We start from the raw sequence: 24,104 nt of genomic DNA, 5'->3' as shown, positions 1-24,104 counted from the left end.
CCAGTCATCTGCAGCAACTCCACAGAAATGGTATTCATGAAAAAGAGCAGAAGTGTCTGTTGAATTGATAATACAGGGTTCTGGTGACCTTAAGAAGAGCACTTCTTGGGGAATCGAGGGTGTAGGAACCAAGTGGGAGCGATTTAAGAAATAGGTATGAGTGGAGGGAGAGGAGTCAGGAAACATGAACCAGTCTTTGAAAAACCTTGTTTGTGAAGAGAAGAGAGGGAAAGGCTTGGTGCCAAATGAGGACATGGGATAAGAAAACTTGTTTGTTTGTTTTTTTATTAGTTTTCAGATAGGATAAACTTGAGCACAGGATTGATCCAGGTTTTGTGAGCCCTAAATCCTATATATCATAGGGGCTTCCTAGAAAAAAGATAAAATTACAATATAAAATTAATTACAAAGGCAATGTATTTAAAATGAGAAATCACAACAAATTATAAATTTTAAAATGCTGGCAAATTCCATGGTCAAATATCCAGAAAAAAATATAATATTTTTATTAACTATTTGCCCGATATACCTGTATAATAGCTTTTCCCCTTACAATTTTAGGTTGTATATTCAATGATTTTTGCAATATTTTCTATAGAGAGAATAGAAAGATAATTTTGGCCTTCCTCTTGCATATCAGACATTTCTAATACATCATTTCAGTGCTGTTGGTGTTGCCTGTTTCTTGTAGCTCTGCAAAGGCTGTCTGACTTCACATGGTGCAATCTGACAGCTCCTCTTTTTCTCATACCCTAGGATTTCCCTGTTAACACTTGTTCTGGGGTTCAACTGTTAATGCCCAGACTCACCTATACAAACTCAGAGGAGCACTGAGAAGTGAGCCTTTGACCAATGAGAGAGTGAGCAGTCCATGTTTCCTCTTTTCTCCCCACTGAAAGATGGTTTGGAGGTGCAGTTGATACCTACTTGGGGGTATGCTCCAGTGATAGAGCCATCTGCCTCCCTTAGAAGCAGCCAGCCCTGTAATAGGCATTCTCTGCCCCCTGTCCCTCACTTCTGCTCTCTGGGCTTACCCTCCCTAATAATAAAGTAGTACATAGCCCTCTGTCTCAGGCTTTAATTTCTGGGGAATCAGAGTAAAGTATATTTAAGTTCATTTTTCATATTAATAGGTTAGAAATTTTTATTTTAGCTTTGTAAGTAGTTAAAAATATCATTGTGAAATTCAAACTGTCAAACTGAAAACCTCTATTAGAACTCTTGGTAACTATAAAATTTCAAGGCATTTCAAGTTTTCTTATGCAAAAACTTAAATACTATTTGAAAATTACAGACATTAATTAACAAGGTCATGACAATGTCCTTTATACAATGCCATACAATGAGCTTTATTTGATCTTCATCAAGTCAGGTTTTTGCGGCAACTTACACTTAATCAGACCCCAAAAATATCTGCAGCCACTCCAAAGCCACCAGACGTAAGAAGCATGGGGGCTTCCCTGGTGGCGCAGTGGTTGAGAGTCCACCTGCCGATGCAGGGAACACAGGTTCGTGCCCTGGTCCGGGAAGATCCCACATGCCGCGGCTAGGGCATAGGCTAGGCCTATCAGCCATGGCCTAGGCTAGGCCCATGAGCCATGGCCGCTGAGCCTGCGCGTCCGGAGCCTGTGCTCCACAACGGGAGAGGCCACAACAGTGAGAGGCCCACGTACCGCAAAAAAAAAAAAAAAAACATGATTCAAGGGAAGTTGAGTTAGGAAAAGTGAGTACTTTTAATTTCTGTTAAAATATCTTTGGAAATTCTACAAAAATATATGACCATGTGAAGACAATTGGCCTTGGAAGTGACACATGCAAATGGAGATGAAGTATTGAACAAGATATATATTGAGCATGTAAATATAAGTGTGATATGTTTTATACATGATTTATCAAGGGCAATGGAAGAACGATTAGCTTCCACTTGAGAGGGGTATTTGGGAGATAATGCCCTTAAATGAGAAAATCAGCTTTTAAGAAAGGCAAACAGGATGTCTTGTGAAGATTCTGAAAGTTCAGTTATTCCCTAAGTAAGAGTGGTTCCTCCTGCTACACTGTTGGTGGGAATATAAGTTGGCACAACCACTATGGAAAACAGTATGGAGGTTCCTCAGAAAACTAAAAATAGAATTACCATATGATCCAGCAATCCCACTCCTGGGTATATACCCAGACTAAACTATAATTTAAAAAGATACATGCACCCCTACATTCATAGCAGCATGATTCACGATAGCCAAGACATGGAAACAACCTAAATATCCATTGACAAATGAATGGATAAAGAAAATGTGATATATATATACAATGGGATACTATACTCAGTCATGAAAGAATGAAATAATGCCATTTGCAGCAACATGGATGCAACTAGAGATTATCCTACTAAGTGAAGTAAGTCAGAAAGAGAAAGACAAACACCACACGATATCACTTATATGTGGAATCTAAAATATGACACAAATGAACCTACCTAAGAAACAGAAACAGGATCACGGACATAGAGACCAGACTGGTGGTTGCCAAGGGGGAGAGGATTGGGGGAGGGACGGAGTGGGAGGTTGGGGTTAGCAGAGGTAAACTATTATACATAGAATGGATAAACCACAAGGTCCTACTGTATAGCACAGAGAACTATATTCAATATCCTATGATAAACCATAATGGAAAAGTATATAAAAAAGGAATGTATATATATATATATATAACTGAATCACTTTGTTGTAGAGCAGTAATTAACACAACGTTGTAAATCAACTATACTTTGATTTTAAAAAAAAGTGGTTCCTGAGGGTGCATTGGTAAAGGCTTGCTGTGAAGCTATCAGTGGAAGTACAAGCCAGGGAGGAGGACACACATGGCAGTGTCAGAGGAAGAGAAGGGAAAGATGATTAAGAAAGGGCCTGATTTCATGTGGTGACCAATGATGACATGAAACAGAGACAAATGTGCAAGTATATACTTAATTATACATGACATATGCCATTTTTCTGTCTCTTCTTACCATATTTATATTGGACTCTTAAGACCTCCTGATTAGAAAGAGACTACCATAATGGTCCCTGGTTTTCCTGGTCTTGAAGTAGGTCAATCTGAAGGCCTTTTTCCTTGTCACTCTCATCTTTTAATATTTTTAATGAAAGAGATGTTACTTATATATAGTCAAACTTCTAATTTTCAAAGAAAAAAAAAGAAGTAATCTCTTAACTTTAGTGATACAATTATATAAGTAAACATCAGACCATGAATGTAAGCAGACTGGGCAGACCAGTGCAGAGAGCTGCAGTCAGGCTGGCACTCCCTTGCCACAAGATGCAGCCTTAAAGAAGGAGGCAGCTTGGCCACACAAGATGGTACCAGGGCAATAATGATGATTCTTCTCTCTGTGCAGTGCCATCCTCTGGCAATACCTCAGTTTAATGAAATTGGTCATGGACCTATAGGATACAAATAACTATTAAAATGTTCTTTTACTCAATCATGGATATAAACGTTGGTTCATGTGCCTAGAGACCCAAACAGAATGATGCAATGAACTTAAAATGCTAATTAGGCTACTTGGCATCTCTTCCCACTCCCTTTAGGATTTGTTTGTTTTCATTTGTTTCTATTTTACCCGGGTAGGTGGGGCACGAAGGAAAGGGCAATGAGACAGAGATGTGTATATTCATGCAAAGACTACCTGCAAATGTTAAATGATGTCTGTCTAACAATTGACATTGGTAGTAGCTAAGATTTGGAGAGAAAGGTTCAAAGTATCTGTCCTTGGCAAATTTGGGAGGGTGCCCTAGACATTTTTTAAGAGGCCTAGAATTTCTCTAATTTACTTGTTTTGAAAGATTTTTTGCAACTTCCCTGGTGATGCAGTGGTTAAGAATCCGCCTGCCAATGCAGGAGACACGGGTTCGATCCCTGGTCCAGGAAGATCCCACATGCCGTGGAGCAATTAAGCCTGTGCATCACAACTACTGAGCCTGCACTCTAGAGCCCGCACGCCACAACTACTGAGCCCACACACCACAACTACTGAAGCCCACGTGCTCTAGGGCCCACTTCCCACAAATGCTGAGCTCGTGTGCTACAACTACTGAAGCCCACATGCCTAGATCAAGTGTCCCACAACAAGAGTAGCCACCGCAATGAGAAGCCCGCGCACTGCAACAAAGAGTAGGCTCTGCTCACCACAACTAGAGAAAGCCAGTGTGCAGCAGCAGAGACCCAATGCAGCCAAAAATTTTAAAAAAAGAAAGATTTCTTGCAAACTGATATTCTCCACCTTCTTACCTTCCTCTTATCTTCAAGTAGCAGAGTTAAAACTCAGAGGTAAAAAATATCTGCCTAGAATTAAACACCTGCTATGTGCCAGGCACTTGAGATAAATCAATTAACAGCCCATGTAAAAATCCCCACCTCCATGGAGTTTACATTTCGTGAGAAATAGAAGATGGTAACAATAATAACATTAAAATAAGTCTTTATGGAACACTTCTTTTGTACTAGATTCTGCCCTGAGTGCTTTATTTTCTCTCTTTTACTCTTCAAAGCAATTCTGTGTACTAAGTATTATTATCCCCATTGTACATATAGGAAGACTTAATCTTAGAGCAGCTAAAGCACTTGTCCAAGTGATGTATCTGGAATTCAAAACTGAGGTCTTTGACTGTTAGCCTACAAGTACTCATAAAGCTCTTACTATGTATCCAAATCCACTTATTAAATTCCATGAGAGATTTAAAGGAACATGAAATATGAACTATATGAACTATATGAACTGAAACAAACATTATCCAACATTAAACAATTATATGTGCAGTTTATAGAACAATCAGTGTAGTCAAAGTTTAGAGAAGATAGAGAAATTATGAGAGACATAATCACAGAAACTTTTATTGGAAGATTATAATTTAAGTGTGGGTTGAAGGATAGACAGAACTTTTACAAGTTTTTTCCACAAATTGCCCACATTCCTGAAGAGTTGTGAAGCACTTTGTTCTGGTACAACTGATTTTGTCATTAAGAATATTTTCCAGGGCTTTTTGTTGAATTTTACATTTTTGGTTCTAAGCATTATTGCTTTCGTCCTGGAAACTCTATGTTTCATACATACATTTTACACTGTCAACCATATCTTTCTTAAAGCTCTTATCCATTGGCTCCCAGAGCACCATGATGTTCACGGACCATGTCTTCTCATTCCTCTTTGTCAGCCCCTCAGCCATTTAAATATCAGTGTCTCCCGGGGCTTCTTCCATTCTGATTCCTCTTTTTATTGTACACATTAACCATGATTATCCCATCCATTCCCATGACATTAGTCATAAAATCTTAATCAATATATCTTAATAATATCTCTCCTAAACTCCAGATCCAGACATACATCAACTAGAGATCCCACAGGTGGGGGAGGAGTCAAGATGGCAGAACAGGAGGACACAGAATTTGTTGCTCCTCACAAGTTCATCAAAAACACATTCATGAATGGAACAATTCCCACAGAGCTCCTGATGAACAGTAGAGGTAGACTTCAGACACCTAAAAGAATGAAAGAAAGATGAAAAAAGAAAAGAGGAATCAAAAAAGAGACAAGCAACCCTGGCGGGAAGCTGAGGGTGAACAAAGATCCCCACATTAAAAAAGATTCTCTCACGGAGGGGAAATCAGCTGGGACAGAAGAGGAACTTCGGGAGATCAAAGGAGAATGCAGCAGGTGGTCTGTGGAAGGCAAGACAAGGTAAGAACTGCACACATGATCTACACTGCAGCTCTGTGCATTCCAGCCTGAATCGTGAGTTGCCTGTTGCAAAGGGGAGCCGGGTGCTGGAAAGAGGGGTTTGGAGTGCAAACCCAGGGGGAGGACAATACTTGGCTGTGAAAAGACAGCCCAAAGGGACAGGAGCAAGGGTCACCACAACCAGGAAAGTCTGTGGAAAAAGTATGACACGCCATAGCAAGGCATCATTGTCAAATGATGTGCAAGGGGCGGAGCCGCCGTTATAACCCTCTTCCCCACCAGCCGGCTTCTTTGGCCTCTGCGGGCATTGGGAGGGGCTTCCACCTGAGTGGGCCTGCCCACCCCTCTGGCCAGGGTTGCTTCCGCCTGCATAGGCTCTGGGGCCCTGAGTGCTGCTCACCCCAAAATCTCCTTGGGAATCAGCCCTGGCCACCCCTGCCTGGAATGAGAGTCCACCAAAGCTGGCAGGGTCAGAGGGCTTTAGCATGGGGTTGGAAGAATGAACCCAGGAAGAGAAATGCAGTTGGCTACACGGATACATAGAAGGGACAGGAGTAGGGGATGTGCAGCCGGGAATGCCCCTAGAGGAAGCAGGGTCTGCCTGGAAGGTGAAGTGCCATTGTTGAGAGGCGTGCAAGGGGTGGGGCTGATAACATTCTCATACACCAGCTCCTGCCACTGCAACCACTGGGAGTACCCAAGTGTGCTCCAAGCAGCCACTGCTTTTGCTCCCACTCACCTGGGCAAGGATCAGATGCCTTAGGGTGGCACACACACAGAGGTGGGATTAAAACCAAAACTGAGACTAAGGGGGGTGCAACCAAGGAAGAGAAACACAAATCTTTCTAGGCAGAAGCACAAGCTGTGGATTAAATCCCCAAGATCGGCTGGGTAAATCCTGCATTTGTGAAATACCTGAATAGACAAAAGTGTTTCAAAATCTGAGACAAGTCTAGCCTTTGCAGCACTGGAATTTGGGTCAGATCAGTCTGAGCTGGCCCCACAGTGTCCACAGAAGGTCCAGACCTACATAGAGGTATTAGAAGTCCTCCTGGGGAGGTGGCTCCAGGAAAGTATTCTTAGTACTAATATTTCTTTGTTGGTTTGTTTCATTTTGTTCACTTGTTGGTGCTGCTGCTTTCATTATTTTTTACCTTTTATTTTTTATTTTCTACTTTTTTAAAAAAAATTTATCTTATGTTATTTTCTTAATATATATAAAGTTTTTATTTTTCCTTTAATTTTTTTTGTTGCTCTGTGGCTTTTGTCTTGTTTTTGTTCTTCATTTTATATATATTTTTCCCCTTTTCTTTTTTCAATTGTTTTTAAGTGTATATTCTACATTTTATTTGTTTTGTTGTTGTTGATGTTGTTTGCTTGCCCCCGTTTCTGTTTTATTTTTCATTCTTTGTTTTCATTAGTATAATCCTTATTGACTGTTCTTATATCAGAATTCTCTTGTTTTGTTGTCTGTTCCCTTGGTTTTTTTTCTTTTCTCTGTGTGTGTGTGTGTGTGTGTGTGTTGTCTGTTGCTCTTGCTACTGTTTGTTTGCTGCTGTTCTTGTTATTTGCCCTGAGCTTTGTTTGTCTGTTTTTGTTTTGTTTTGTTGTTATTGCTTGGGCTTTTTGTTTTTCTTTTTTCCTTTTCTCTATTTTTTGTCAGGCCACGCTGTGCAGCTTGCAGGCTCTTGGTTCCCCAACCAGGGGTCGGGCCTGGGCCTCCTGGGTGGGAACATAGAGTCCAGGATGTTGGAACACCAGAGAATTCCTGGGTCCAGGGAATATTAATTGGTGTGCGCATTCCTGAAGGTATCCATATCAACACGAAGACCTGACCCCACACAACTGCCTGCAGGGTCCAGTGCTAAACACCTCACACCAAACAACCAGCAAGACAGGAACACAGCCCCACCCATCAGTAGACAAGTGGCCTAAAGTTGCACTAAGCTCTCAGACACCTGAAAACACACCACCTGACATAATCCTGCCCATCAGAGGGAAAATACTCAACTCCATCCAACAGAGCGCAGGCACCAGGCCCTCCCACCAGGAAGCCTACACAAGCCCCTGGACCAACCTCACTCAACAGGGGTCAGTCCACAGAAACAAGAGGAACTATGACCCTGCAGCCTGCAGAAAGAAGACAATAAACACAATTGGTTAGACAAAATGAAATGACAGAGAAATACACTGCAGACAAAGGAGCAAGGTAAAATCCCACAAGAACAAATAAATGAAGAGGAAATAGGCAAGGTATCTGAAAAAGAATTCAGCTAATGATAATAAAGATGTTCCAAGATCTAGGAAATAGAATGGAGAAAATACAAGAAACTTTTAACAAGGACCTAGAAGAACTAAAAAACTATCAGTGATGAACAACACAGTAATTGAAATGAAAAATACCCAAGAATGGGGCTTCCCTGGTGGCGCAGTGGTTGGGAGCCCGCCTGCCGATGCAGGGGATGCAGGTTCGTGTCCCGGCCCGGGAAGATCCCACGTGCCGCAGAGTGGCTGGGCTCGTGAGCCATGGCCACTGGGCCTGCATGTCCAGAGCCTGTGCTCCGCAATGGGAGAGGCCACAACAGTGAGAGGCCTGCGTACCGCAAAAAAAAAAAAAAAAATACCCAAGAATGAATCAACAGCAGAATAAGTGAGGCAGAAGAATGAATAAGTGAGCTGAAAGATAGAATGATGAAGTTAAACAGAATAAAGAAAAAAGAATGAAAAGAATTGAGGACAGTCTCAGAGAATCTGGGACAACATCAAACGCACCAACATTTGAATTATAGGGGTCCCAGAAGAAGAAGAGAGAAAGAAAGGGACTGAGAAAATATTTCAAGAGATTAGAATTGAAAACTTCCCTAATATGGGAAAGGAAATAGTCAATCAAGTGCAGGAAGTGCAGAGTTCCACACAGCATAAAGCCAAGGAGAAACATGCCAAGACACATATTAATCAAGCTAACAAAAATTAAATACAAAGAAAAATAAAAGCAGCAAGGGAAAAGCAACAAATAACCTACAAGGGAATCTCCATAAAATTATCAGGTGATCTTTCAGCAGAAACTTGGCAGGCCAGAAGGGAATGGCAGGCCAGAAGGGAATGGCAGGACAAAGGGATAAACCTACTCCCAAGATTACTCTCCCCAGCAAGGATCTCATTCAGAATTGACAGAGAAATCAAAAGCTTTACAGACAAGCAAAAGTTAAGGGAATTCAGCACCACCAAACCAGCATTACAACAAATGCTAAAGGAACTTCTCTAGGCAGGAAACACTAGAGAAGAAAAAGACCTACAAGAATAAACCCAAAACAATTATGAAAATGGTAATAGGAATATACATATCAATAATTACCTTAAATGTACATGGATTAAATGCTCCAACCAAAAAACACAGACTGGCTGAATGGATACAAAAACAAGACCCATATATATGCTGTCTACAAGAGACCTATTTCAGACCTAGGGACACATACAGACTGAAAGTGAGGGGATGGAAAAAGATATTCCATGAAAATGGGAATCAGAAGAAAGTTGGAGTAGCAATACTCAGACAAGATAGACTTTAAAATAAAGACTATTACAAGAGACAAGGAAGGACACTACATAATGATCAAAGGATCAATCCAAGAAGATATAGCAATTGTAAATACCTATGCTCCCAGCATAGGAGCACCTCAATACATAAGGCAAATGCTAACAGCCATAAAAGAAGAAATTGACAGTAACAATAATAGTGAGGGACTTTAACACCCTACTTACACCAATGGACAGATCATCCAAACAGAAAACAAATAAGGAAACACAAGGTTTCCTTGTGCACTTTTTTCTCAAGTGCACATGGAACATTCTCCAGGATAGATCATATCTTGGGTCACAAATCAAGCCTTGGTAAATTTTAGAAAATTGAAATCATATCAAGCATCTTTCCTGACCAAAACACTATGAGATTAGAAATCAATTACAGGAGATCCCACAGGCACTCACATAGCAAATCCAAAATGAAAATTATTTATTAATTATTTTGATCCCTCCCACACCAAATTCTGCTATAACAACAAAACAATGTGCATTAAAAACAAAGCAAACAGACAAAAATGCTGGTAGTTCCTTGTTTACTTATGCCCTATCTCAGAAAATGGCATTGTCACGCAAATAGTCACCCAATTCAGAAACCTAGAAGTTATAAAAAATATTGTCTCCTTCTCTTTTTCACCCTCACATTGCAGAGCACATTGATCACCTTATCTATTCCATTTAATACTAGTGGATTCTGTCTCTCCTACTGCTCCCAATGCTGCCTTTCTCTGTTCAGACCACCGTTTTTTCTTTCCTGAACAGGATTTCTCCTAATTAGTCTTTCCTAAGTAGTTTCTTGCCTCTGTCAAGTATGTAATTAAGCTGCTGCCAGAGTGATTATTCTATAACACAAACTTTTGTCACTCCCTGGCATCCTTCAAGATCCATCAATGTGCTCCATTACCCTGGAAAATAAGCCCAAACACTTTTTCCATGTTACTCAAGAAGACTTTTATGATCTGGACTCTGCTAACCCCTCCAGCTACAACTCCCACCAAGTTAGATTATTGACAAGTATTTAAACAAGCTATGTTCTTTTATTCTTCTTAACACTGCATATTTTTCTTCTTTCTATAGTGCTCTATATCCATGGGTTAACTGGGAAACTTGTATTAGCCTTCAAGATGCAGTTAAAGTATAATTTCCTCTTGAAACTTTCCCTGACTACCAATCTCATCCCCACTCTAGGAAAAGTTTATGTTATCAGTGCTATTGCTGTACTTTATACATTCTTCATTTGTACAACCTACCAAAATTATTATAATTACCTGCTTTTGTATCCAGGTCTCCAATTATATTGTGAGATCTATTGTTAAGGAAGCTAATAAGAATTAATTCCATTTGTAAGTAAACTAGTGTACATCAAGCTGAGTACTGGTATCTCTTTCATGGGGCTCCAATAAAAAAAGAAAGAGGCCTAGGAATAAAATGATACATTTACCCAAAGCTATGAAGAGTATGAGAAGGAAAACAAAGGATCAAAGCAAAGAAATGTCCTGATTATCAGGTGGATGAAGGCATAAGCGAGGTTAAGTGGTCAAGAAGATTATAAAGAGGTCAGGAAATGAGGTTAATAAGCAGTTCATTGCAGAACCCAGTACCAACTCAAGGGTGCTGAATGCTAGATTTTTTAGGAGGTGCTGACCACATAGAGCATGACTGGGAGCTTCAAGGCTTCTCACAGGTCCTGACCATCTTTCTCCTTGAATACTCTGAGTAAAGTTGAACAGGAACTTTACCATGGCATATTTTATTGGTTTTTGTTGCTTTTGTTTTTGATTTTTGTTTTTGTTTTTTGAGGACCAAGTTTATATAGCACTCCTCTAAACCACACACTAGGCCCAGGACCAGCAGAGGATAAGAACTTTCCTCCCCACTTTACATTAACTGCTGGCTAATGTCTTCTTCCTTATTTCTCTTTGCCAGCTTGGTGCATCTGCTCACTACCTCCTATGGGCTCAGGCCCACCTACCAAAATTTGAGGCCTGCTCATGTCCTGGATAGAAAATTAGAAAAGACTATGAGATCTATTCATGCTGCTGGGTCCCTAGACTGTAATTGAAAACTTTTTACCCAGGACCTTGGACTCAGATACTAATCCTGAGTTGCTCTTACACTTTGCCTGAGCTTCTGACACTTTATTTTCCAGTTTTACCTTTTGTGTTCTGGTCCCACTAGTTGACACCCAGGTGCTAAACTTTACACTCACAAGCTGAGTTTGTATGCCTTAGCTAACCTCCCTGGACCTGACCTCAATTCTACCTTCTCAAATATCTTGATTCCATCCACCTCTCTCTAGTTACAGTGCCACAACCTCAGCTCAAGTGGTAGAGCAGAAGTCCTCAGACTCCTCTCCACCACCTTCCACTTCCCCCACCCAAGAGGAGGACTGCTAATAGGAGGGGTCAAAATAGAACACCAAGGAAGACAGATTTCTTGATGGGAAAGGCTATGTCCACATGCGTATGTTTTTGCTCTTGTACTATTTCTTCATCCATGCTACTGATATGATAAAAAGACCAGGGCCTGCCTCAAGGTCAGCTCTGATACGTCTCTTTTCTTTCTACAAGCACATCCAAATCTTAGCTTTACAAAAAAAAAGGAAATAACTCTTCAACCTCAGGCCTAAATTGTTTTGCTCCACTCCAGGTTTGCTAGATCTATAGTTTAAAACACTAATTCAGCTAATAAAGTAGGATACATTCCCTAAATGTTACCTGTGTATATAGCTCCCTTGAGATCCTCTCCAGAGAAAGAGTGCTTGGCAGGACTTGATTTCTTAAAATTCCATTTCATACAATACCATGTGCCCTTAGGTAATCAAATCTTGCCAATTTTTTAAGACTGTCATTTTCTTCTCTATGTTGATCCAGTTTTTACAACCAAACATTCATTTCATGTCATGTTATATAGATAGGATTGTACTGCTCTTCACTTTTCTTAATAAAAACACAGAAATCTTTGGCAGCTCCCTAGGTTATACAATCTACTCAGAAAGTGGCTGAAACCAATACTCTACAAACTTTCATTAAGAAAATGTTCCCACCCTTATGTACCCACACCGGAATATCTTCAAGGTTGAAATAACAAGATCATATTCTCATATACTTTTGTACAAATTTCTGAGGAAGGAAAAAATAATAAGGCCTTTGTGGGCTGGATTGTTGTCTTTTTCTTCTCTCTTTCCAAGAACATAGCAAAGGACTACTTTTTCAAGTATTTTTTAAAATAGAAATGAATAAAGAACCCTAGGAAGACAGATTAGTATTCTTGAAAACAAAATAATTAGGTGGTAGTAGGCACTTCCAAGAATTATATATAAGAAATCAAACACAAACTGTGTGGGTAATGATAAAAGTTATTTCCCTCTGGCAACTGGTTTATGGTGGTCTTAGCACTGTTATTAACAAACCACAATATAATCAGCTGTCTGGTTCACAGCATCAGTGGGCTCAGGGTTAAGTGATATTACAAGTGGATCTCTCAGGGTAAATTGACATATATCCAAGAAACACAACTGTGTGAAACAAAATTCCTATAGAAAGACATTCTCTTGGTTCACAGACAAGTATTGTTAAAGATCATTGGTTCTAATCACTTGAGGGGTTAAGGCAAAATACATCATGTTTCCATACTGTAGCTTATTGTACAGGTGAGATCTTACAAGAGTGAAAATAATTACCATGATCAAAAAGCTTCATGATCAACAGACCTACAAGCTTAAATATTAGAAACAGTAAGAGATTAAAAGTTTCCATGGGGAGAGTAGCCACAGGAAAGCTCTATCCCATCATCTCAATTATGATTTTTTACTATCAAGAAACATTTGAGCACCTACTATGTGCCAAAGGCATTGATAAGAGCTAGAAGGGTTTCCTAGGACTCAGGACATTCATTGCTAAAACCAGGATGACTGGTCATCCTGAACGGTAAAGAGTCCCTGCCACCAAGGAACTTATAGCTTAGAAGAAAAATCAAATATAAATCAAAAACAAATGTGACAGAGTTAATTAAGTGGATAAGAGAGGGTACTCTGGGAAAACAAAATAGAGGTATCTATCAAGCATCTTCTGAAAGCCCATAGTTCTCAACCCTAGCTGCTCATTTTTCTTTATTTGTTATCATTAGTTGAGGAAGCTGAGGTGCAGAACATTAAATGATTTGCCCTAAATTCCTCAGAGATTTTGATTTAATTGGCATAGGGCTTGCTTGGGCATGGGTATTTTTTTTTAAGTGCTGAAAGAGATTATAATATACAGCCAAGGTTCAGAACTACAGAGCTAAACACAGCCTGAAATGTGCTAAGATATAATCAGGTGAAGGGGGCCAGGGGAGAAAGATTATCCATTTAAGAGGAAGCAGTATGTGCAAATGTCCTGAGGCAAAACAAGCATGATCCTTTAGAACACTAAGAGCAGTTCAGTGTAACTAGAATATAGGATGAAGGTAAAGAGAGATGTATGTGAGATCCAGATATTGAAGGGCCTTGAAAAAACATTTTCAGAAGTTCATGCCTGTGTAAAGAGAGAAAAGTTGGATATTTATAGTTTGCTTTTTATATAAAACAACTTGTTTTTCTGAATGCTTTGATACGTTTGGGCAATCAGAGTGTCTTTGAGTTGAGTTTGAGAACATCCTACTCTAGATCTGAAGAGGATGAATAACAGAAGTGAAGCGGTATTAATGTAAAAGGATAGAGAGTGTTGGGGAATATGACAAATTGCAAAGTCCATGCCTACATAAAGGGTGCAGGCACCGGTCAACTTCAGCCTCTTGTTTCCATTCAGGAATATTAGCCCTTTGCTGTTAGATGATTAGATTTAAATGAGGGAAAAAAACTCTCAATTTTAAAATGAAGTCTTCTAATATTTATACATTGGCTCCCAACATTATACAAGCCAATAAAAATGCACCTGCAGTTTCAGTTCCAGGGAAGTATTTGGAGTTCCAGGGAGCCAAGACGGAAGGGATGAGAAGGTATGAGAAGGGAAAGTGAGAGAGGCCAGTGAGATGGTGTGAAACAAGGATGCTATGAAGAGTAAAATAGCAAATTAAAAAGCCATTTGCAATGGCACAGCTGAAGGAATTTAAAACAAAGATACCCACTGTATAACTTAATTATTTTGTGCAGTTTGATAATAGATAATAGAGGGACAAAATTATAAATGAGAAGACATTCTAACTGGCAAGAACTGAATAATGGTGACTTTTTATTAAGATAGGAGCACGGACTCAAGATTTAGAAAGACACACATTTAAACACTTCCTATGATTTATAGAAACTGTATTACCTTGCAATACAAGCAAACTAATCAGCCTTCCTTCATCTGTAAAATATAAGTAATATCAAACTCTTGGGTTATTATGAAGATTCAATGATATAGCACGCAGTGAATGTTTAGCACATTTTGTGGCACATTTTAAGCATTTAGCAAATGTAATATCTACTATTACCAGGGAGGTTGCCACAAGGACAATGGGCATTCAGATACATTAGAGAGACATTAAAAGGAAAGAATTTATAAAACTTGAATAACTGAATATGGCTGAAGGGGGAAAAGGCAGTAAAGATCCCCACTAGACTTCTGGCATAGACAACTGAATAGATGGGGGTGACTTTCAGTATAATAAAGAATAGAGGATAAGGACTATTTTCCCCTTTTATTTCTCCCTAACTTTTAGTAAACTCTCATACAGACATTTTATCCTGTGTCACCTCTGCCACATGGTAAAAGCTATTGTCCGTTGATGCTCAGGCCAGTATTAAAGCAGATCTATCCTTCCTCCCACACCCTAAGGTAGTGTAGCAGGGGGTATGAGAGGCTCTCAAGGGAAAGAACAGGAGCTCTGGTATAGGTACTTCTTCCCACTGGCACAGCCCTCTTCCCCTCTCAACCAGAATCTCTGGGTTTTATTTTATCAAGGAAGGTGACATGTCATCATGTGATGGGGCAGCCTGAGGGGCTGTTGTGCAGTGTGCTGCTCAGTTCATTCCCAGTCCCACTCAGGTTATGTCTGTTATACACAAAGCAAACTGGAGAACAGAGAGCAGTGAGGGATGAAAGATGGAGCCCAGCAGATTTACATTTCAATCCCTCTTAGCAGTACTAGAATTGAGGGCAAGTCACCCAGTGTTCTCAACTTCAGACTCCTCTTCTCATGAAAAGAACTGTAAAGTATGAAATATCTATCTTGCTGGGTTTTATAAAATTAGAGACAATTTGTGTAACACATTTAAATTGCAATAACCCTCAAATGTGTAGTTAAGGTGATTAGAAGTAATCCAACTTAAACCTAATTAACAACAACCAAAAAAGTGTTTGCACATGCAAGTGAAAAGTCAGAAGTGTACTAGCTATCATCAGTACTCAGTTTCTCTCTGCTACGCCCTTTTCTGGGTTGCCTTCATTTTCAGGCTTTGGAGGCCCAGGGAAGTTGTAGAGGCACATCATCCTGACTGTTAGTAGTCTCAGCACAAAGGAAGATGTCTTTTCCTTTCTTTCTGAAAGGTTCCACACATGTCCTAGGATCCAAAGTGAGTGGACCTTTCAGGTCATTTGTATTGCCATCACCATTTTAAAATAGGAAATGACTGTTTTGTTGTGTTGTAAACCCCCTCGTGCCTAGGGGGGAAATTGTCACCATTGAACCAGTCCCTGGCCAGGTGTATGGAATTGTGCTAATTATCAAGACGAGCCACAAGTCTTCACCTGGATCAACAACTGTCTGGTTGCAGCTCTCAACACTGATGCACATTAGAATCTGGGACAATTTATAAAAGAAGAAACACAATGCCTCCATGTCTGGGAACTACTCCCAGGAAAGCTGATTTAATTGTTTGTCACGTGGCCTAGGTACCAATGTTCTTTTAGGCACCAAGGTGGTTCCAGTGGGCCCCAAAGTTGAGAATCCTGGTTGAGGGAGACTTATTTTTCTGATCATCCTAGAGCCAAAATTAGAATCTCACCTGAACCATGTATACCAAAAATGGAAGAGGGATTGTTCCTCAAAACAAATCCAAGGCATAATTACTAAAAGAAGCAAGGATGGATCCTAGCTGGCAAAAACAGAAGTCTATTACTATATAGGTCACACACCTTATCTTCACAGCCACTACACATCTGTTTGTTGCAAACCTTCCCAAGTTTTCACCACTCTAAAATGGAAGGTCATGGTTCTTCCATGTGAACAGGTCTAAATATTATAGGGAGTATTATTCTAAGTGCAGAAATATATAAATAGCCTTTGAATATATAAATCACCATTAATTTACATTTATGAGAAAAAGGAAATCAGAAGTGCTGAATGAAGCCTAGAGCTATGGGTAAGAGCATGTGTCATGGGATGAGGGGAAATGGAGAAGTGAAAAGCCAGCAGAGTGTTCCTAGCTCCTGTGTCCATTTTTATGGAGGTCAGGGAAAGTATAATTTAGATTTATTTAGCAATATTTGGCTGCATTGTTCCTGGAGAAAAGTTACTAGATATAATAAATCATTATAATCTCTCTACATTATAATCTACATGTTTATAGTGATTAAGGGTGTTAGGTTAGAGATATGTAGCTAATGCTAGGATTCTTAACCCTCAGGGCTGAGACCATGCAGGGAAAAGTTCTCAGATAAGCCTTTAATTTTCAAAGTGCAGTATGCTTCAGGAATTTCCACTTATCGTTCCACGTGTCACTAAGCTGCCCTCAGGAGTGCAATGAAGATCCGCTTCCACACATTTTGGTGCCAGTAATGCCACAAGTTCTACATAATTATAAGGAACATACACCCTTTGTCTGTGGCTCAGAACACTGTGGTTTGAACATCAGGCAACCCTATGGCAGCATAAAATTTTCATGGTTTGGCAACAAAAATTCTAGGTGATCCGTTGGAATGCAAGTCAAAACATTCTCATATTCCTCCTCAGTGTATTAGATACTTATATGGCAAGTCATGCATTTTAGGTCTCCACCCTGTCTCAATGCTTGAGTTTTTCAGATTGGAAAAAAAAAGAAAATATTTCCTGCAAGTGGTCATTCAGGGTAGAATGTGAACTCTACCTACTCTAGAGTCATACTGCTTAACTTGCCAACCATGTTAGTGACATGTTTAAGTCAATGACATTCTCTAGAATGTTTGTTCACCTTCAAACTACATTCTGTAGTGAGGTCCTACAAGATGTCAGTTAAAGAACACTGTGGTAGATGCCAGTTATAATGGTTTTCACCTGATGTTAGTACTGAGTGCTCCCAAATGTTTTTAATATTTTAAAAAACACAAAGCATTTCTAAGAAATATTTGAACATGGTGAAAGAATGTCCTAAAATTCCTTTTCGTTTTTTCTTTGAAATGAGCACACATACACATATTTATTTACTTCGGGGAGTAAATATCTACTTTGAGGACTCCTTTAGCAGTCTGGTATAGCCTATGAACCCCTTCCTAGAATACTTTCTTAACATAAGTAACAGAAAATACATAGAATTATAAAGAAATGAAGTATTCATGCTCTCCCTGGCCAGGCTTAAGCCACGCCACACTAGGGACAGACGTTCCTGCCCCTTGCCTCCCCCACCCCAGCCCCGTCGAGGGGTGTGTGGAAGGGAGGGGTGCGGCCTCCAGCCCTGACCCTCAGTCTCCCGCCCCCTGCCTCAAGGCCTCGGGGGAGCCGTGGTCCTCTGACGCAGCAGACACTCTCGCTTTGCCTCCTTGGCGTGTGCCTCGCCATTGGTTCTCCCTGAGGTGGGGGGTGGGGGGGGGGTTCCCGCCCGGGGGCGGGGGGTCCCGCCCCGCGCTGCGCGCCCCTGTCGGTGCCTGAGCGTGCCTCTCCGGGCCCTCTGTGGTGACCCTGGAGCGCTCCAGGTCGTCTCTCAGGTGCCTGAGGCCGAGCGGTGGTGTCATTTCCCTTTCCCAGCGCGCTCCTCTGGTCCCTGCCACGGTGGTGTGTCCCGTGAGCAGCTCTCTTGGGGGGTTCGAGACGGTAAGAGAGGCGTGCCTGTCCCCCACCCCTCGGTGGAGCTAGGTGCCACCTCGTCGTGGTCGTCCTCTTGCGGTGTGCCCTGGGGAGACTGACTGGCCGGGCGAACGCCACGTGTGCCCCTTTGTGGGGGTCGCAGGCGGGCCGTGGGGGTGATCGTGGTGGGCCAGGGCCTGCGAGAGGGGAGGCTGTCACGCTTCTCGGGCGTGCTCCCCCCTTCAAGAGCCCGCTGGACGAGACTGAGAGCAGCACAGGTCATGCCCCGGCCCTGACCGTGAACGCTCCTGTGGGCCGTGTGCCTACCCATACTGCAGCAGGCCCCACTCCTCCGCCCAGTCAAGGACTGGCGTCTCATGGAGCGCCTCCGTGGGCTCGAAGGGAAGACGATGGGTGGGGGACGACGCGCCGTCGGTGAGAAAGCCTTCTCTAGCTATCTGAGAGGGAGCCTTGGGATACCGGAACCCCCAGCTGCTGCCCCTCCCAAGCCCAGTGGCCACTGTGGCGAGTGCCAGAGCACGTGGGAAGAACCCCTCGCCTTCCCCGGATGGGTGCGCCTGCCTGCGGTGGGTCCCAGCGCCTGCTCTTTGAAAAAGAAAAAAAGAAAAAACATAGAAAGAAAAAAAATTAAAAACAAAAGAAAAACAAAAAAAAGAAATGAAGTATATTAGAATATATTCATGCAAGTCCACAGACCTAAAAGTTGTGTGGATTTAAGTTAAGAGCCTAGTCTTACGTATTCTCTTTTAAAGGTTTTATTCAAGAATGAGTTCAAGGCATTTCAACAAAACATGTTAGAAAGTGTCTTGTCAGGGGATACAAATTCAGACACTCATAGGGATAGGCAGATAATAGGGATACTAGGAGGAAGAGTGGCAGCAGATGTGTGAATGGTGGAAACTGTAGCAAAATACAAAGCACATGCCCTGTCCACAGGGGGAGCGAGCAGGTTTTTACCACATGGGAACATGGGCCTCTTATGGCCATGTATTTCCCTTTTTCAAGAGAAGCCAGGCACCTAGATTTTCATATGAACTATACAGATGGGTTAATGTTGGAGAAAAACACTGGGATGAAGGAAACACAGACCAATCTTTTACCAGATTTGTCTGGTGGGCTATAAGTTTATAAATTCAGGGAAGTAAGGGAAATTGGAAGAAATTAATTACTCACATTTTTATGTGAATTTTACTATCGATATCTTTATTACATTTATTTTGAAGACATAAGAATTAATTTAAATTTAATTCCTTTCCTAGAGTGGCAGCATATTACCATAGAACAATCAGAGGCTTCAGGAGCTAAATTGTTTATTTAATGATATGGAGAAACATTTACTGAAAACCTATGTTACTGAAAACCTATGTCGATGCACCAGGTACAAGTCGGCAAAAATATAAAGATTAAGACATTCTTTCCAAAGCTTACCCACCAGTGCATAAAGAGTTGTACCAAAAGATTACAATGCAATCTGATAAGGCCTATCATAGAGATATGTAAAAAGTACAAAGGGAGTCGGAGGTAAGAAAACATACATCTTTCCCAGGAGATTGGGAGGGATTCTCAGAGGAAAGATCTCTTTGAGTAGAACTTTGCATTAAGAGGCCCAGATTATTAATGATCTAATAGATTATTCTGAAGAATCGGGCTTTTATCCTAGAGGAAACAGAGGGTCACTGAAGAATTATGAACAGGGAATTGATGTTTAGATTTTTATGATCATTCCAGCTACAGTATGGAATGGCCTGCAGGAGGAGATAGAGTAGAGAATGAAGACCCACAAGATGATGATTTCAGTAGGTCAGTGAACTAGGGCAGTAGCCGGGAACATGAAGTAAGACTACTAGTTTGGAAAGATATTTAGGGAATAGAAACAACAGAACCTGGTGGTTGATTGTACACTAGATGGTAGAATAGCAAAAGAGAGGGAAGAGTTGAGAATAACTTGAGACTCTGTGAGAGGTAGTCTGGTACAAAGGTGAGAACATAGTCCCTGGAGCCAGACCACTTGGGTTAAAATTCTATCTCTTCTAACTCATTTACTGTGTGACTTTAAGCAAGTTATTTATTCTCTATAAGCCTCAGTTTTGTATATATGTCGTGTTCTTTTGTGTCTAAAAATTACTGTTATTATTATTTATTATTATAATTCTGGTTAGGATGGTGGCATCATTCAGTTTGTTTCTTTTAGAAGACTAGCGTTGCCTTTGAAGTGCTTTTAGGAGATTCTAGGTTTGTATAGTTGAAGACGTGGATCTCGGGTTGAGAAGAAAGTTTCAATAGTACAGTTAAGGTGTTTACAGCCTCTGATGTAGATGAAATAGCCTAAGGCATTCATTTTCAGAGAAGAAGGCCCAGTGTTTGAGTCTCCAGGACACTAGTGTTTAATGGGTCGGTAGAGTAGGAAGCAAAATCTGCAAAGGCTCATAATAAGAGAAGGCCAGAGAGGTAGCAGAATATAAACAGAAGAGCAGTGTCTAAAACCCAAGAGAAGAAATGGTTTTAAAAAGGCTACAGTCAACACAGAAAATACTACAGAGGAATCAATTGTGATGATGACTGACAAGTGTCTATATTTAACAACTAGGAAATCTTTAATAAAGTAAGTTAAAATGGCTCCTTGGTATTTGACATATAGAAAAGACTCAAATGTTAGTTTCCTTTAACCTTAATTTTAAATGCATTTCTAGAGAAAGAAGAATTAAAAACAACTACTGGATTGAATTATATAATTTTTTGTATTTGTAGGTTAAAAATCATTGAATTCAACAATTTCATGTAATTCAACTATGTTGAATAACTGAAAAGCTGCTTCAAAGACTGGTAGAGTAAAATCAGATCTTTGTTTCTATTGTTTGCATTATGATGCAAGAGCAAAACTTACCCCTTCTTTCTTCTAATTTTTCCTAAAGAAATTGAGTTGATAATGATTGCCAATACTGTATTCACATGAATAGCAGGTAATGATATCTAAGTGCCTTCCTTACTCCATGTTCTACTGTAGTTATTTCCCTTGTCACTCTGCCTTTGAGTCTGAAATCTACAGGGGTGAAACCTAAATGCAAAGACAATTTAAAGGAAAGGATGTTTGCACCTTTCCAAAGAAATGCCTTCTATTACTAATAACATTGGTATTATGAAAAAGTCTAGTTATTTTGGCAGTGTAGAGTATAAAGCATAAAATGTTGAGTGTTAGCTTTGGAATCAAGTCCTAACTCTATCACTTATCAGGCATGAATTCCAGGGAAAATTATTTACTTGTCTAAGCTTCCACTTTCTCATGTGGAAAATGGAGGACTGCTATCATTTGGGATTTTGTTGTGATAGGGTAAGATAATGTATATAAGGGATTTACAACAATGCCCCTTACAACAAATGGTAACTTATGATATTTACCCATAGTGAGTAAGCATGAGAAAGTTTGAGAGAATTGTTTTTAAAGTACTTTTAGAAGGATTAGTCTGTCCATACACCAACAAAGACCTTTAAGTTCTTTCTAGCAGTGTAGCTTCCTTGCCCAATCACTGGGAGCCTTCCAAGAGAACCAAGAGCCAGATCCATAACTTCCAAGACACAAGGGCTGAGTAAGCTTTGTGCTTCTCATCAGTCGGGGGCTGGTAACATATTTCTTCATAACCGGTGAAATGCATGACTCATAAAACAAAACCCCTCAATATTTATATCCAAGGAAAAGCCATACAATTAACTACCAAAGACACATAAATGATAATGCTAATGATGTATCACAGGTATCTTTATCATATCCCCAAATTTTCTTATTAACCTGATATTTAACAAAGATGAAAAATATTTAGTTTTAGAAATATATTCTTCTTTCACTTTACAATAAATTAAAGCAAAATAAATTTATAAAATATACTGAAACTATCTGGTGAAAAAGTCCTTGTAAGCTCATCACCTTAGTTTCAAAGTCCATGGTAGTGTTTCATTTCGAATTAAAAATTCAATAAATACAATCCTAAAAAATGCCTTAACCTGCTATTTACTTTGCATTTTTATGAAAGACTACTATGCTTTGCTTTTGGCAAAATGGTCATTTAAAAATATCATAGAAGACTATTCAGGGAAATGGAATCCCAGAAAGTATGATAGTATTATGGATCTTAAAGTAAAGCCACCAGTGCAGATGTTCCTGATCATACTAAAAACAGAAACACATAAACCAGTTTGTTCCAGCTACAGAATAATTCAGTTAGAAAAGTGCTTATAATTTAATGGTATGAATAATAGTTCAAGCCAGGGAGGTAGTAAAACTGCAAAAAAACATAAATCTACAGAATCTGTGCCAAGGAATATTTTACAAATTCTCAAGGTTGAAAACATCAGTTCCTTTTCTTGCTACAGGTAGAAAATTATTACCTGAATTAATTTTAAAAAATACAATGAATATACCTTTCAGGAAAATACACACACAAAAAACACATACATGATCATACACTGTATGCACACTAGTTACCTAAGAGCTTTCACCAAGAGAAACATCTATCTAAATCCAGAATATCATTTATAATCTGCTTTGGGAAAGTTAAAATCAGACTTCTCAACAGTTTAAATTTCGTATTGAGAAACAAACAGTATGTAATGTGATACAGAATTAAATCGGCATGTGAAAACGTAAGCTCTAAGGACACACAGGATTTTCTTTGCCAATAATGATCTTGGCAAAGAGCCTCCTTTATGTACGGAAAGGTCTGCTCCTTGCTTATAGCAACTCTCAAGACTACAAAGGTAATTGTATGCTGCTAATTAGGTTTACAAATGACTTGTTCAAGCCAGGAGATATTTTATAGCTTGATTCAGCTTAAGTAGAAAGCTGTATCAGCAAGGTCAAACTATAAAAACTCATTCTCCCACAATTACTGAAATTATTGATCTCTACTCATATAGTATGAATTTTAACATTGCAAATATATAATGCCATTAAAAATTTGGTTTGATGCTTATTAGGTATCAAAAAATAGCAAAAAAAAAAGACAACTAGGAAAACATTTGTATACAGATATTCAATGTGTTTATTCCCCCAAAGTTAATTAAAATACATTTCATTAGTAGATCTTAGGTCACAATACTCTTCCAAGAAAGCAAAGTGGTATCTATTCTGCATAAAACAGGAAAATCAAATGCAGTACATTACCTTGTGTCACCTGTTGAACTGCCAGCATTATCCCAGACACAGTGTCTGGAAGCAAGTTTTCTTTCAGATTATAATGTGTTGCCCATTCCAAAATAGGTAGCCGCCTTCTACACCACTGTTTAAAGTCTTCACAATGGGGCATATGCATCTTGCTCCAGAGCACACTTTTCTTTTTTCTCTTTGCCCCTGTCATTTTCAGATTACCTCTTGTAGAAGTAAACTTCTTTAAACAAGAAAAAAAATCGTTGCAGAACACCTCCTTTCAATGCCAGGCTCCAACTCGTCTGTGGTTTACAATGTCAAAGCAATCCAGAAAATAAATCAATAAAAGAAAGAGGGAGAGAGACAGCACTTAAATATATGCAGCCAGGCTGTATGTGTTATTATGGTACAGCTAATTATGCTAGATGAAAGATACAGACTAAAACCTTGAATTCTTATTTGAATGAGATGGAGAAATGGTCCCTATTAGTATAATATTTTTCTCATCTTGGAAAAGTAATGGATTCAGTGTTAAGTTGGTGTAGAGTTCTCTTGCCAGTAATTCCCCTTATATTCACTGTAGTCTTATGCTTTGGCTTAAATCCCAGCAGCTAATGAGGTAGTTCTGGGCATGTGTTGGAAGTGGGCAGGGTTATGCTAATGAACCTAGGACGCATTTAGCTATTCCCGTCTCTC

The 24,104-nt window shown here is 39.8% G+C and overlaps 1 protein-coding gene across 1 annotated transcript in view; it reads right to left on the bottom strand.

Annotated features, from left to right (window-relative positions):
* Nucleotides 1–23,619, bottom strand: part of SLC26A7 (solute carrier family 26 member 7) — a 179,801-nt gene extending 156,182 nt beyond the window's left edge. The window contains exon 1 of the mRNA XM_060035211.1: nt 23,427–23,619. Coding sequence (XP_059891194.1) covers nt 23,427–23,619 — 193 coding nt within the window. The remainder of the gene's footprint in view (nt 1–23,426) is intronic.
* Nucleotides 23,620–24,104: the final 485 nt, after the last annotated feature.

Source organism: Delphinus delphis, chromosome 17 (genome assembly GCF_949987515.2).
Source record: "Delphinus delphis chromosome 17, mDelDel1.2, whole genome shotgun sequence".
Classification (NCBI taxonomy): domain Eukaryota; kingdom Metazoa; phylum Chordata; class Mammalia; order Artiodactyla; family Delphinidae; genus Delphinus; species Delphinus delphis.
This window is presented reverse-complemented; position numbering and strand designations above follow the sequence as displayed.